This window comes from Eptatretus burgeri, chromosome 6, assembly GCF_056783735.1.
Source record: "Eptatretus burgeri isolate ZD-2024b chromosome 6, Ebu_testis_v1, whole genome shotgun sequence".
Classification (NCBI taxonomy): domain Eukaryota; kingdom Metazoa; phylum Chordata; class Myxini; order Myxiniformes; family Myxinidae; genus Eptatretus; species Eptatretus burgeri.
In genome coordinates this window covers 72,683,662-72,698,538 of record NC_140966.1, presented here as the reverse complement: position 1 = coordinate 72,698,538, position 14,877 = coordinate 72,683,662, and the positions used below count along the sequence as shown (strand labels likewise).

Below are 14,877 nucleotides of genomic sequence, written 5' to 3'. Positions count from 1 at the left end.
GATTTGGACAAGAATGCAATGTGGAAAGGGTCCTTTGTCCTCGAGAGCGCTTGCCGATCCGCTCTGGTTGAACACCAAAGGTAATCGTCCTTGAGAGCATTTGCTGATCCCCTCTGGTTGAACACCAAAGGTACAGTTGAGGGTGATGTTTTTCCCCAGGAGAGGCTTCGATGTTCATGTTGAGAGCTTGGTTGATATACACCATTAAAAATAATTTGAGAGAGCATGATCTCTTGTTCGGTCCTTGTGGCACCTGCTCAGGCTCTCAATACCACCAACTTCAACCAGTCGTTTTCACTTCTACTCTTCATGGAGGTCAAGCCGATCTTCATGTAAAGGCACCGGGAATCTCTTGAGCGTGAAGAGTTCTAGCCATTTACCACCACCAAGAGGTGGTGTGGTTCCGGTTCCTGTCATTCTCTTCACACCCCAACTTCCTGCTGCCTTCAACATATCTCCCACAACTACCGTCGGCCCTCCTGCTTTTCTGCTCTTCATTGCTCTTTCAGCTTCCCTGACTTCCTTCTCAGTTATCTTCCCTGTTGGTCCTAAAACTGGGTTGCTATCCCATTACTTGATTTTTATCTCTGTTACTATCCCATTCATTTTCTACATTCAACAGCTTTTCCATATATCTCTTCCATCTTCCTTTAATTCCATCTGAGTCCACAACGATTTGTCCCTCTTCATCCTTCAAGCAACTCACCCCCGTCACATCAAACCTGTCTCTCGCTATCTGCTTTGCAATCCTGAATATCGCTCTCTGACCCTCTTCCGAATCCAAGTGTTCTCCGAACATTTTCCTATAGGCCTCCTGCGCCTTTGCTACCTCTTTCTTTGCAGCCTTCTTGGCTACCTTATAACTTTCATGCGCTGCCTCTTCTACCACCGTACCTTTTGCCTTTTGCCATTCCTTGAACTTCTTCCTCTTCTCTTCAATCGTCTTTCCAACTTCATCACCCCACCACCATGTTTCCGAGTTCCTCGGTGGTCCTTTTGTCCATCCACATATCTCACCAACGGCTCCCAATAGGCTATCTTTCATTGACCTCCAACCACTTTCAAGCTCAACCACATCATCCTCTACCATACTCAGCCTCTCTTAATGCTTGCTTCACTGTTGCCTCTTTCAACACCTTCATCCTCGGTTGGTACTTCACCTGCTAAATTCTCCTCACACCTTTCACCCTTGTATCGCAGACAACCAGATGGTGCTGTGAAACAGTCTCCTCCCCTGGGATCACCTTTGTGTCCCGGAGTTTTCCCTATCTCGCCTACGCACTATCAGGTAGTCAATGGTTATCGTCGACCCACTTGAAGTGTATGTAATAAGCCTATTATCCGCTTTCTGGAATTGAGTATTACAATTCAGCTCCATCAGCAAACTCCAAAATCCTTTCACCTTCTCCATTTCTCACACCATATCCATAACCCCTGTGGACTCCCTCAAAACCGTCTGTACTCCTTCCCACATGTCCATTCACGTCTCGTCCGACCACAACAACTTCCTCATCTTTCACGTTCTCCATCAACTTCTCTATCGCACACCAGAACATGTTCTTCTCTTCATCGCTTCGACCGACCTGCGGGGCATATCCCGAGATGACATTCACGAAGAACTTTCCGATTACGATTCTTACCATCAACCTTTCACTCACTCGAGTCACACTCACTACACTGTCTACAAACTCCTCAGAAAACATGACAACAACACCATGCATGTCTTCCGGGCACCCTTGCCACATAAACTTATACTTCTATCCTTGCCTACCCTTCACCAATCTCATACCACTTCCTTTCCATCGTGTCTCCGGCACACAACATATGTCCACTCTTCTTCTGACCAATGTTTCAACCATTTCTGATCTCCCTGTCATTGTCCCTACATTTCATGTCCCAAACCTCAGAAACCGATCTCCACGTGGGGCATCAGATGATTGGTCATCAAAAATGGAAAAATTTCCTCCCTTGCTTTGATCGGGTTCCTCACCTTGAGTTTTAACGAGAGGGTGTGAGGACCCCCACGGGGTACTTCGGGCTGTACCCTGCCAATAAGTTGTACTCATCATGGTTTCCTTTTGAGGCGATGTTTTTTATGGTCGGATGTCCTTCCTGACGCCAACCCTTTTAGTCGCCTCTTACGGCACGCAGGGATACACGGTGTACCTATTCTAACCGGGGCTATGATGTCATAATTATGATTAAAACATTCCACATGATTAGTCGCACCTATGGTGAAAATTTTGTCTCAATCCGACAGGCAGTTGCAGAGAAAAACATGAAGTTCTGTGCGGACAGACAGACAGACAGACGGGAAAAAAACAATTGACTGACCAATGTACTTGAAAAATCTTCAGTTTTTGCAAGTAACAAACAGATAGACAGACAGACAAATGAACACAAACACAATACCCTCTCCCTCTTTTTAATAAGTGTTACCATGATTGGGTTTGGATTCAGTGCAATTGCTTGTGACAGGCTTATTCACATGGGGCAGGCTGTCCAGTTGAGGGTCTTCTTGGGTGTGGCAGCTTGACTGCCCGGTAGCTATCATTTTGTTGGGGTGCGACTATGCCGCTGATGTGTCCCGAGACTAGTATACTGGAACTCATTTCGCCAACCTCAGAATGATGACAGGTTGAGTCAAACCTAACAGCTCAGGGCAGAGGGGGCACGAACGACTCGCTCAGGGCGGAGGGGCGCGAACGACTCGCTCAGGGTGGAGGGGCACGAACGACTCGCTCAGGGTGGAGGGGCACGAACGACTCGCTCAGGGCGGAGGGGCGCCAACGACTCTCTCAGGGCGGAAGGGCACCAACGACTCGCTCAGGGCGGAGGGGCACGAACGACTCGCTCAGGGCGGAGGGGCACGAACGACTCGCTCAGGGCGGAGGGGCACGAACGACTCACTCAGGGCGGAGGGGTGTGAACGACTCGCTCAGGGCTGAGGGGCACAAACGACTCGCTCAGGGCGGAGGGGCGCGAACGACTCACTCAGGGCGGAGGGGCGCGAACGACTCGCTCAGGGCGGAGGGGCGCGAACGACTCGCTCAGGGCGTAGGGGTGCAAACGACTCCTTCAGGGCGTAGGGGCGCGGACAACTCGCTCAGGGCGGAGGGGCACGGACGACTCGCTCAGGGCAGAGGGACAAACAAAAATCAGGAATTCTGGCATCTTGAAAGAGACAGCAAAAGTCCGTCTCGTATGAAATCACTCATTATATTGGTCATTTATTTGTTGAAGAATCAAGAAATGATGCTCAGCATTGCTTTGCAATGTTGCAGAAATTCTTTCTCCTTAAACTACAATTAAAATTTTTAGTTACCACCCTCTTCCCACAAGACAGTGATCCTTTGCACTCTGCCTCAAATCTATGAGTTCTTCCATGACGTCTTCCCAGACATGTGCATCAGTGGACCCTGACCAATTGCTTGGCCACCTCATTCTCCTGACTTGTCCCCATTGGACTACTTTGTGTTCATCCTGTTTTCTCATCAAAACCGCATTCTTTGGGTGAACTTTGGGCTCGGATTACAAATACAATTCATGAAATCAGTTGGCTGCAACGAGAATGTTTTCAACAAATTGGAAACTGGAATGAGCGATGTATTGCAAAAACATGGGGGTCAAAAAGAAAACGAGCCTCGATAATTTATTTTATGAAAACTTTATGAATTATGCTTTCATATGCCATTTATAGTTTTCTCTTCTGATTTGTACATCCAAAGTTTTGAAAGTTGCATAAGGACACACACACACACACACACACACACACACACACACACACACACACACACACACACACACACACACACACACACACACACACACACACACACACACACACACACACACACACACACACACACACACACACACACACACACACACACACACACACACACATACACACATACACACATACACACATACACACATACACACATACACATACACATACACATACACATACACATACACATACACATACACATACACATACACATACACATACACATACACATACACATACACAAACACACCATTGACTTCATTGTTTGTTGTGTCTGTTGATGTGACTTCCAACTGCTACTTTTGGGAGGAGCTTAACAGCTAACAGTTTAGCTCACTGTTACTATTGTAATTGTGACCGTGGTGTAGCTGTGTATTTGTTGCTGTTGACTTGTATTATTTGCTGCGTCAGACCCACTGCCAAAATTCAGAGCTACTCTACATAATTGGTTGAAACCTCAGTTGTTTGGTGCTCAACTGATTACCAATTCAGCCACTTGGAGAGCAAGTTCTGAAACTCCACTCTTGCTTCAAATTGGTTGGTTTTGATTAAGTTTGATAATCGTGTCGATTTGGAAACAATTTTCAGGCCAGGCTTCAATCCCATATTCCTCCGATTGTTTCCTGCTCTGATGGTATGCAGAGGCAAAACCTGAAGCATCCAATCATTGTGCCTGATAGCACTGCCAGAGTACCTGTCGTGGTTCGTCAGCGATACCTCAACACCTTTATTGATGAGTTCCTCAAGCAAAAAGTTCCAGAACATGAGGCTTTTGATAAGGTGAGGTGACCTTTTGCATTCTTTTGGAGAAGTTGATTATGTTGACAAATCAATAATAATAATAAGTGGTAACCTCTTTTTCTGAACCTCATTGTTCGATTATATATATATATATATATATATATATATATATATATATATTATTATATATATTATTATATATATATATATACACACACACACACACATATGTATGTGTGATGCATTTTTCAGAAGCAATTTCCTGAAAGTTTATCTCAATGTTTTTATAAATGTAGAAATAGTATCAGTAAATGTTTTGGTATTGGTGAAGAAACTCAGAGAGCAGATAAAGCAGTGCTTTATGTGAAACGTATTATTGTGCCCAGGGATTGTCAGAAGAGAAAACTGTGTACGAGCGAAGCACGAGTAAGGCGATATATCTGAACGTGGCAGTAAACACGCTGAAGAAGCTGCGCTCTCAGGCTTCCCCAACTCGTCCAATGCCTGCCAGCAGTAAGTTAGGTACGAATAATGGATCATTGGACACAAGATGTGGATAGCTTATTTGTTTGCTTGCTCAATATTTAGCTGTCTGCTCTGGTTCGATTTCTGGGAGAGTTTGAGTCTAGTAAAAGCTGTCGTTCTGATGTCAAGTCTTGTTGGGGACAGTTGCTGCATTTCAGAGCTCATTGTCCTTACAACGGGCATAAAGCTGGCTCTCCCTCCTGCTTTGTGGTTGGAGTAGTTAAAAATATCCCGTGGCATCTTTCAAGAGGGTAGACCATATTGTTCTGGGACCCTAACCAAGCAATCCACTTGGGGGATTAGCTGTTTAAATAGCACCATCTGCAGTTGGTATGGAATGCTGGGATGTGAATATGTGGGCCAAATGGCTTTTTAGCTGTATCTTAATTACCATTTGTAAGCTGCGGTGATGAAATTTTGGGTGTGGCCAAGCATGTGTTCGGATGCCCACGGTTGTTTCTGTACAAATGATTTTACGGTTGGTCTTGATGCTTGTTGAGGAGTTTGATGTTGATGACCACCAATCTCATTGCACTTTGCAGCATGCTCACTTTCCTTCGTCGTATTGTCTCATGTTTGCAATACTGTGATCTCATTTTCAATAGTAAAATATAGACAAGGGCATCGGCTGGCTTTGCTGTTCTAATTTTATTTCAATCAATTTATTTTTGTTTATCACATTGCTTTCCCCCACCCCTTTTACCTTTTTCGTTTTTTCCAACGCATTTTGTTTGCAGGGGCTTGCATGCCACGACGTCATCTATCCCATGAGGCTGTACTTGGGGGAAAGGCTGCGGCTCAAACGAGTTTCACAATAAATCGTTCTGGTCGGGGAAAGCCAGTAGATGATCTGAATGGTGAGTTTTTGATCCCTTCATTCTTCCATTGCATTGTCAGATACTAAATCTTCACCTTTTGTCTTTTTTAAATTTAAATAAAAAAACATTTTGATCTATTTTTTTTTTCTTCTTCATTCAAGAAAGAAATTTTAATTGAAAACTTGAGTTTGTATTTTGTTTTACTTCAATATTGTATGCAGAGAAGGATAGATAATTGGTGTGTAGATAGGATTGTGGTCAATTGTGGGTTTTTGAAGAATAAAACATTGTTTTACACCTGCAGGGTATATCTGTGTTGGCTTGGTTTGAAAACCTCGCTTGCTCTCAGAACATGTAATGCTTGAACAGTTTGCTTGTTATTCTTATCTGTAGCCTCCAGAAAACAACTGTCTAATACAATTAGATTTAATTTTTTTCTTTAAAAACAAAAAGTGTGTGTGTGTGTGTGTGTGTATATGTGTGTGTGTGTGTGTGTGTGTGTGTGTGTGTGTGTGTGTGTGTGTGTGTGTGTGTGTGTGTGTGTGTGTGTGTGTGTGTGTGTGTGTGTGTGTCTGTGTGTGTGTTAGTGGGGTATGCTTACACAATGTGTTAACAATAACGAGTTGTGCTTCCCCATTGTCTCGGGTCGTTCACCTGTAATTGATTTTTCAAGCGTGCTTCCCCATTGTCTCGGGTCGCTCACCTGCATTAATTTTTTTCATTTCTTTATATTTTCATTTATGGATTTTTTCCGACAGTTCTGTGATTTTTTTTCTTTCTGGTGTATTGGCTTCAATATCTGTTGGCATGCAAAATTAGGCCCAAAAAAAAAAATGTTGCATTGGCGTAACCCGCCCGACCCTAAAAATTCCGCCGACCCTACGGTTTTTTTTTATCGACATCAAGTATCTTGTTGATTGCGATCGCGATCGCAAAAACCCAGAAGTGTTTCGGACAGAACCCGCTGCACGCTGCGCTATGCATATGTCAGTTTAGCTCGCTGCGTGTATGTGTGTGTGTGCGAAACGGCTCTGCATATCATCTGTACGAGGGAGAGATATTGCGCCTCGCTCGATCAGTACGTCGTCTGTTGTTTCCAACATGGCCGCGTACTCTATCAAAGATTACTGGCATGCTTGGGCCTAAAAACTGTTCAGCGTCTTACGAAAATGCGACAAAGATGCGAGGCTTTGAGATATCATTCAGGGAATTGCAGATGTAAATTGTGACACTGCTCCAATACTTTCCTCCGTGCAAGCGTCTAGCAGTGATGGAGGGTCCTTTTCGGACGTTTTGGCGGCGGAAAAGGTGTCTATCTTAGACGACTTCGGTTATCGCTTCGTCGTCTCTTGGGACCACAAAAATCTGTTCGATTTAAAAGAAATTTGTCTTACCAGAGGTAAAGACATGTTTTGCATGATTTGTTAAAAAAAAATTACTTCAACTTGGGCGATTATTTGACTTAGAGAGGTTTGACTTCGGCAGAGTTCACTGTATTTGCTATTAAAAATGTTGATATATGTGTGAACAGCACCGAAAAGGCTATAAACCAGCATCTTGTGTATTCCCCTGGAGATGGTGCCTGAGATATCTCAGGCTTGGCAGGGGCTGATTCAGGATCTTGGGGAAAGGGGGGCTTCATCCGCCAAAGGCGAAAGGCCCGAGCCCCAGCAGGAAGTTTGGGGGGCCTCCCCCAGGGAAAAAAAAAATATTTAAAGGGTCTTCATATGGGATTTCCTGGCATCTGACGATAGAATTTACACATCTTAGAGCTGTTGTCAGTGGTGTACCGTCGTACTCAGTAGACAAAGCATTGGAGGGGCAGAGTGTTGTTCGTGAACAATGCTCTGCCCCTCCAATGCTTTGTCTACCATGTACGACAGTACTCCACTGGCTGTTGTAAAAACTACAGTCAACCTTGTCTAAGTCGAATCTGTTAGGACTGAAGAAATAGCTTAGATTTAAAGGTGTAAAAACAAAAGAATATAAAGAGAAGAGAACTTGATAAGATCTTTGACTTAAGTGATTATTCGACTTATGCAAGTTCGATTTAGGCAAGGTTCACTGTACTAGTTTTTTTTTTTTTGAGTGGGGGGGGGGTCGCCGACAAAAAGGGGGGGTACTCGAGCCGAGGGAGATTTTGGGAGGGATTTATTAAAAAAAAAAAATCCCTACCTACCTACCCTATTTTTCAGTGACCCGTTACGCCAATGCAACATTTTTTTTTTGGCCTCACCGTGCTTCCCTATTGGGTCATTCCATGTCAAATCATCAAAGAATCTGCCGTCATCTCTCAGATTTTTGTAAAACTTTGGGAACCAATTGGGACCCATGAAATACGGCAAGAACTCAAATATTTTTGCTATCAGCCTCTTAATTAGTGAGATACAGACTAACGAACTTTGGACTAATTAGCACGACGTCGCGAATTCAAATGGCCATATCTCTAAAAGTTTAACACCTCGAGAGCTGGTTTTGGTGTCATTTTAAAGGTATTTTCATGCCCTATGAATTTGTCTGGGCAACATTTTCCTACCTCCAACCACAAAAAAGTTATCACAAAATATAAACTTCAATCGTGAATCCCCAAAAAATGTATCCTTCAAATTTCCTCAAATTCATCCCAGAGGTACCTTATGATGTCAAGAAGCTTCCACATAAATTTTGTGATGGGCACTCCAATAGTTTCTGAGATATGAGCAATAATGTACATGTACGTATGGCATATAGGTTCGAAAATCAGCATTTGTAATGTATTATACAATCATTCTAACCTAGCCATGACAGGGAACACAGGGAACGACCATCAATTGCTTTGAAGTATCATATACTTTCATTTTCAACTGGGCCTGAGGGGAAGAAACAAGTGCTGCTGTTGCTGCATTGAAGAGGAAATTGAAAGCCTAAGTCAGGTTAGTGAACACTGTGTACTTGAACTCACTTATTGATTGTATAATACAGGGGTCGGGAACGTGTGGCTCGCGAGCCAGGTGTGGCTCTTTTGATGATTGCATCTGGCTCGCAGATAAAATTGGAGTTTGAAACTTTCAAAGCCCAACATTTCTCGCGGAAGCTTTACCTATAGTTTGAATGGTGTCGTGCTTCATTCACGTGCAGGGCTGAACTTGGCAGAAGGAGAGAAGAAAAAAACGCCTCCGAATTGGCTGAAGCGGTTTTTGTTTCGTCCAGTCATGCGGCCGAGGCGACTCGTGATTTCGGTTCCTCCAATGACGTGCCGCCGCCGAGACGCGTCACGGAATTCATCTCGACCAATCACGCGCCACCGCTGAGGCGACAGCATCTCAGAGTCGGCCGGCCGCGCCACACCTCTCGAGTATGTCAGCCCGTGCGCAGGCCAGCCAGACTCACTTGGGTCAACATCTCCCTCTCTCTCATTTGCTCAAAGCTCACCCTTCGACGAAGAAAATGGCGAAAAGAAAAAAGGATGAGGAGTATCGTACATTTCAGGACGAATGGGCCGAAGAATTCACCTTTGTGGAGAGAGCAGGTTCTGTGGTGTGTCTAATTTGCAATGACAAAATTGCATCGATGAAACGGTCGAATATAAAGCGGCACTTCGACACGCGCCATGCTACCTTTGCATCAAAATACCCTGTGGGAGACAGCAGAAAGAAAGCGTGCCAAGAGCTACTGAGCAGGGTGCAAGCCAGCCAGCAGCAACTCCGCGTATGGACCCGGCAAGGTGACTATAATTCCGCCAGCTTTGCTGGATCTTTAGCAATAGTGAGGAACGGAAAACCATTCACAGATGGCGAGTATGCTAAAACGTTCATGCTGGATGTAGCCAATGAATTTTTTGATGATCTTCCGAACAAAGACAAGATAATCAAACGGATACAAGACATGCCTCTGTCGGCAAGAACTGTTCATGATCGTACCATCATGATGGCAAACCAAGTGGAGGAAACGCAAGTGAAGGACATAAATATAGCACCGTTCTTTTCCCTGGCTTTGGATGAGTCAACAGACGTAAGCCATTTGTCGCAGTTCAGTGTGATTGCAAGATATGCTGCTGATGATACACTGCGCGAAGAAAGTCTTGCTGTTCTGCCAATAAAAGGGTCCACAAGAGGTGAGTATTTATTCAAGTCTTTCATGGAGTTCGCTCAAGAAAAAAATCTACCTCTGGATAAACTTATCTCAGTGTGTACTGATGGTGCTCCGTGTATGGTGGGGAAAAACAAAGGATTTGTGGCACTTCTCCGTGAACATGAAAATAGACCCATCCTAAGTTTCCATTGCATTCTACACCAGGAGGCACTTTGTGCTCAGATGTGTGATGGGCAGCTTGGCGAAGTGATGTCGCTGGTCATTCGTGTGATCAATTTTATTGTTGCCCGAGCCTTAAATGGTCGCCAGTTTAAAACACTGCTGGATGAAGTTGGAAATAACTATCACGGTCTGCTTTTGCACAGCAATGTGCGTTGGTTGTCAAGAGGGAAGGTGCTTTGCCGTTTCGCGGCTTGCCTGAACGAAATCCGGACTTTCCTTGAAAAGAAAGGGATTGAGCATCCTGAGCTAGCCGAAAGTGAGTGGCTCCTCAAGTTTTACTATCTCGTGGATATGACTGAACATCTGAACCAGCTCAACGTGAAAATGCAAGGCATTGGAAATACAGTGTTATCCCTTCAACAAGCCGTGTTTGCTTTTGAAAACAAGCTGGAGCTCTTTATCATGGATCTTGAAACAGGTCGTTTACTACATTTTGAAAAACTGAGACAATTTAAAGATGCATGTACAGCAAGTGAGCCCACTCAAAACTTTGATCGCCACCAGTTAGCTGGCTTCGCATCCAGTCTCCTACAGTTATTCAAAGCACGCTTTGGAGAATTTCGTGAGCACACTCGTCTTTTTAAGTTCATCACCCATCCAAACGAGTGTTCACTGAACACAGCCGACCTGAGTTACATTCCTGGTGTCTCCGTCAGAGATTTTGAAGCAGAAGTGGCTGACCTGAAGGCCTCAGACATGTGGGTGAATAAGTTCAAGTCACTGAATGAAGATTTGGAAAGAATCGCACGACAGAAAGCGGAGTTGGCGAGCAAGCACATGTGGACAGAAATGAAAAAACTTCAACCCGAAGACCAGCTGATTATCAAAACTTGGAACGCGCTTCCTGTCACATACCTCACACTGCAGCGTGTGAGTATTGCTGTATTGACCTTATTTGGATCTACGTATGCATGTGAGCAGTCATTCTCACATCTTAAAAACATCAAGTCCAACCTACGATCATGTCTAATGGATGAAAGCCTCAACGCTTGCATGAAGCTTAACCTCACCAAGTACCAACCAGACTACAAAGCCATCAGCAAATCCATGCAGCACCAGAAGTCCCATTAATGGTGAGTATTATAACAACATTATTTAAAAGAATAAATTCAGAGGCTTATTATACTCACATTTAGTTGAATTCAGTCTTAAAATATATTATATGGCTCTCACTGAAATAGATTTCCAAATATTTTGCTTTAATGGCTCTCTGAGTCAAAAACGTTCCCGACCCCTGGTATAATACATTACAAATGCTGATTTTCGAACCTATATGCCATACGTACATGTACATTATTGCTCATATCTCAGAAACTATTGGAGTGCCCATCACAAAATTTATGTGGAAGCTTCTTGACATCATAAGGTACCTCTGGGATGAATTTGAGGAAATTTGAAGGATACATTTTTTGGGGATTCATGATTGAAGTTTATATTTTGTGATAACTTTTTTGTGGTTGGAGGTAGGAAAATGTTGCCCAGACAAATTCATAGGGCATGAAAATACCTTTAAAATGACACCAAAACCAGCTCTCTAGGTGTTATACTTTTAGAGATATGGCCATTTGAATTCGCGACGTCGTGCTAATTAGTCCAAAGTTCGTTAGTCTGTATCTCACTAATTAAGAGGCTGTTAGCAAAAATATTTGAGTTCTTGCCGTTTTTCATGGGTCCCAATTGGTTCCCAAAGTTTTATAAAAATCTGAGAGATGACGACAGATTCTTTGATGATTTGACATGGAATGACCCTATTGTCTTGGGTCGCTCGCCTGCATTTATTTTCTTCATTTATTTAGATTTTCATTTTGGGATGCTTTCCGATGGTTCTGTTTTCGTTTTTTTCCCCCGGTGTATCGGCTTCGATGTTGATTGGTTCGTAAAATTTCAGCTTTCTTCGTCACCCGGAAGGTACTGATCTTTACTATCAGTCAGTGAGTCAGTGGTTGGAAAGAGCTTTATATATTAGATATTGTGTATTCCAAATGTATAGACATATATAAAATTTGACTTTTAATTTGCATTTTATTCTTTTACATATCAAAATTGTCTGTCCAATTACGTGTATGAAAAATACATTGGTGATTATAGTGCAGTATTTGAAGCAATTCAGCATTGCTACTTTACAAAAGGGTTTGTGCTTACTTTTGTGTGTGCACTAATTATGGTGAATTAAAACTAAAATATAGTAAAATCAAGCTCTTTGGAAATGTCCTGCAAAAGAAATCCAGTGGCCAAGTATTTAAGAATGCATTGTCGTACTTCTGCGGTCTTCATGTTTGTTATATAACTATACTGTAATGCCAGTGGTTTACCTGTGTAAAGGAAGCAAGGAAAGCTGAATATAGTCCTGCAGCGTAGTCTGATATTTCAGATCAATTGTTTAAATTTGCATAAAAGCACCAAAATTGGTATACATGTAGAATAATGTATTCCGAACAATTCTCGATATGGAGCCACCCGAGATTGTGTCTTGGTCAGCTTCGGCGACCATTTTCCAAAATGGCCGCCATTCTACTTTAGCGAAATTGGCTATATGCTCTTATTTTCTTATTGTATTGGTGGTAGATATAAGGAAAGTATAAAATTCAGTAAATTGACCTGGAAAAGGCATATTCAAATATTATGAGCCAGTATTTTCGGTAAAAAAGTCATTATTTGAATTGTAAATTGCTGCTCTCCTGAAACTTTTCGCTGTAAAGTACCCATTATTGCCTGGAGAACAAGAGTCAAATGATATTCATCACATTCAATGGGTTTGGAATCAACAAAAATTGCATTATAGATTACATACTTTACTCTATTTTGAAAAGGGAACTCCAAAATGCTCCATTCTGTTCACGTACAGGTTTGCTCGGTCGGCAAGTCTGAATACAGGAGATGTGTCCTCTTCCAGGTGAGTATCTTCAATGTAAAGGGAAAGTTCTGCCAGCACAATTCCAGAGACCACACTTTCATGACCAGTCTTGTCTTCAGCATTGACAGAGGACTTTGCGCGATTGTAGAGAGACATTAAACACTTGGAATGATACTTGACATCAAGAGCTCGCATATCACCCATGCTGAGCCGTGCCAGCAGTTCGTGGTCTCCAATTTGTGTTGCACACTGCCGCACACGCTGATCAATCTTGAAGGTGGTGGCTTCATGTAAGGTGTCCACACCAGACTGTCTGCAGAAGAAGCATGAGGGTTGACTAGAGGTACTTGATTCTGCACTGAGTAACCTGCTGCGCTTTCCTGGCACAGCATTGCCTTCACCAGATGAGCTGCCTCCTGCTGGCCTCTTCTGTGCTCTTTGCAACTTTGTTGTATTAAAACGAAGCATGCATCGTTTATGATAGACAGTTTTGTGAGCAACCAGTGCGGCCTCGATGCCCTCTCCTTCATCAAGTCTATCAAGCTGCAGCGCTCCGGGTAGTAAGCCCAACTCTCCATACTGCATGAGATTCCCGGCCAGTGTCTTGTACCCACTCCCTGTGTTTGGGTGTTTCGTATTTTCTTGGCAAGCAAGGGACTCTGCTGTGTCCTCCTGGCATATGGCACACAGTTCCCAGTTTGTGACGCACGGTCCATGGAAGAATGCACTAGCTGGAACTTCTTTGACATGGTCACTGCCGCTCGTGTTGACTCCGCTCCTGATGATTATCACTCCATATTCTGCAAAGACACAAGACACAAACCTTGTTACCACACTAATACTACTTACTACTACTACTACTACACCAATATTACAAATTACAACACCACTTCCACCACTACCACCACCACAACAAAATACTTCTGAACCTGTCACTGATGCTGTGTGCGAAAATGGATTTTCCCATAAAAATGACCTTTTTTCCCCCCAATACAATGGTTGGAAATATAATATATCAACACAAATGACATTTGTATTGTTTTCCTTTGTAAATGCACATCACATGGAGTATTTATCACCTCTGAGAAACCTACAAAGAGAATAACAATGACAGATATCCCATGTTGTTAAAGTAGATTGGCGGCCATTTTCCAAAATGATTCCGAAGAATTCTGAAGATGTGCATCATTTTGGCCACCAAATGTGAAACCTCACTATTATTGGCCTCCGGCAATAAGGCCAAAGCTCAAGACCGATTGCTCTCACATTGCAGCTATGTCTGTCGCCTGTATTTATTGCCTCTCCTCCGGTCTAGCACCCTCTTCCTGCTCAGCCCTCTGACCCCCCCCCCTTTCCCTCTCCTTCCCAACACCTACCACAGCAAGCCAAGGATGTATGCCTTCTTCCAGTAAACCCCCTCCTGATTAGTTTCCCAAAATCCAGGCTTGCTGCACATCTCCACTCTTTTGTTCCTCTTTTCTATTGTTTGTGAGGATGTTAATCCTTCCTGAGGATGTTAATCCCACTCTTCCCTCCAAGGGGTTCAAGCAGGCAGTGCACCCCATCCCATTCCTTGCTGAAATATTTTCTACCACCATTAACCCTACCTAACCAAACCAAACCCAATCCTCGAACTTGCGGGTGACTGTTTCCTCCTCTCCTCTATCACCTTTTACCCTGTTTTTCCCCCCCCTGGCTTGTGGAGTCCAAATATGTTTTCCAAAGACAAGACTGATAAAACATTCATCCTAAGTAAGAGCATTGTCCAATGTAATTTTGTCTTTCATTAATGAAGAAGTCGATGAAGTGCATGAACTCGCAGTGATGTAATTTGCCAACTTCCATTAAGTTTT

The 14,877-nt window shown here is 43.3% G+C and overlaps 1 protein-coding gene and 1 pseudogene across 6 annotated transcripts in view; one reads left to right on the top strand and one right to left on the bottom strand.

Annotated features, from left to right (window-relative positions):
* The window catches only part of REXO1 (RNA exonuclease 1 homolog), a 123,797-nt gene that overhangs the window by 29,268 nt on the left and 79,652 nt on the right, over nucleotides 1-14,877 (top strand). For 5 of the 6 annotated variants that reach the window (XM_085885602.1, XM_085885599.1, XM_085885598.1 and 2 more), the window contains exons 6-8: nucleotides 4,436-4,573; nucleotides 4,921-5,056; nucleotides 5,797-5,916. In XM_085885602.1, the coding sequence (XP_085741728.1) occupies nucleotides 4,436-4,573; nucleotides 4,921-5,056; nucleotides 5,797-5,916 (394 nt within the window). The remainder of the gene's footprint in view (nucleotides 1-4,435; nucleotides 4,574-4,920; nucleotides 5,057-5,796; nucleotides 5,917-14,877) is intronic. The other variant, XM_085885603.1, reaches the window with a different exon arrangement.
* LOC147025043 (uncharacterized) lies at nucleotides 12,830-13,773 on the bottom strand (annotated as a pseudogene).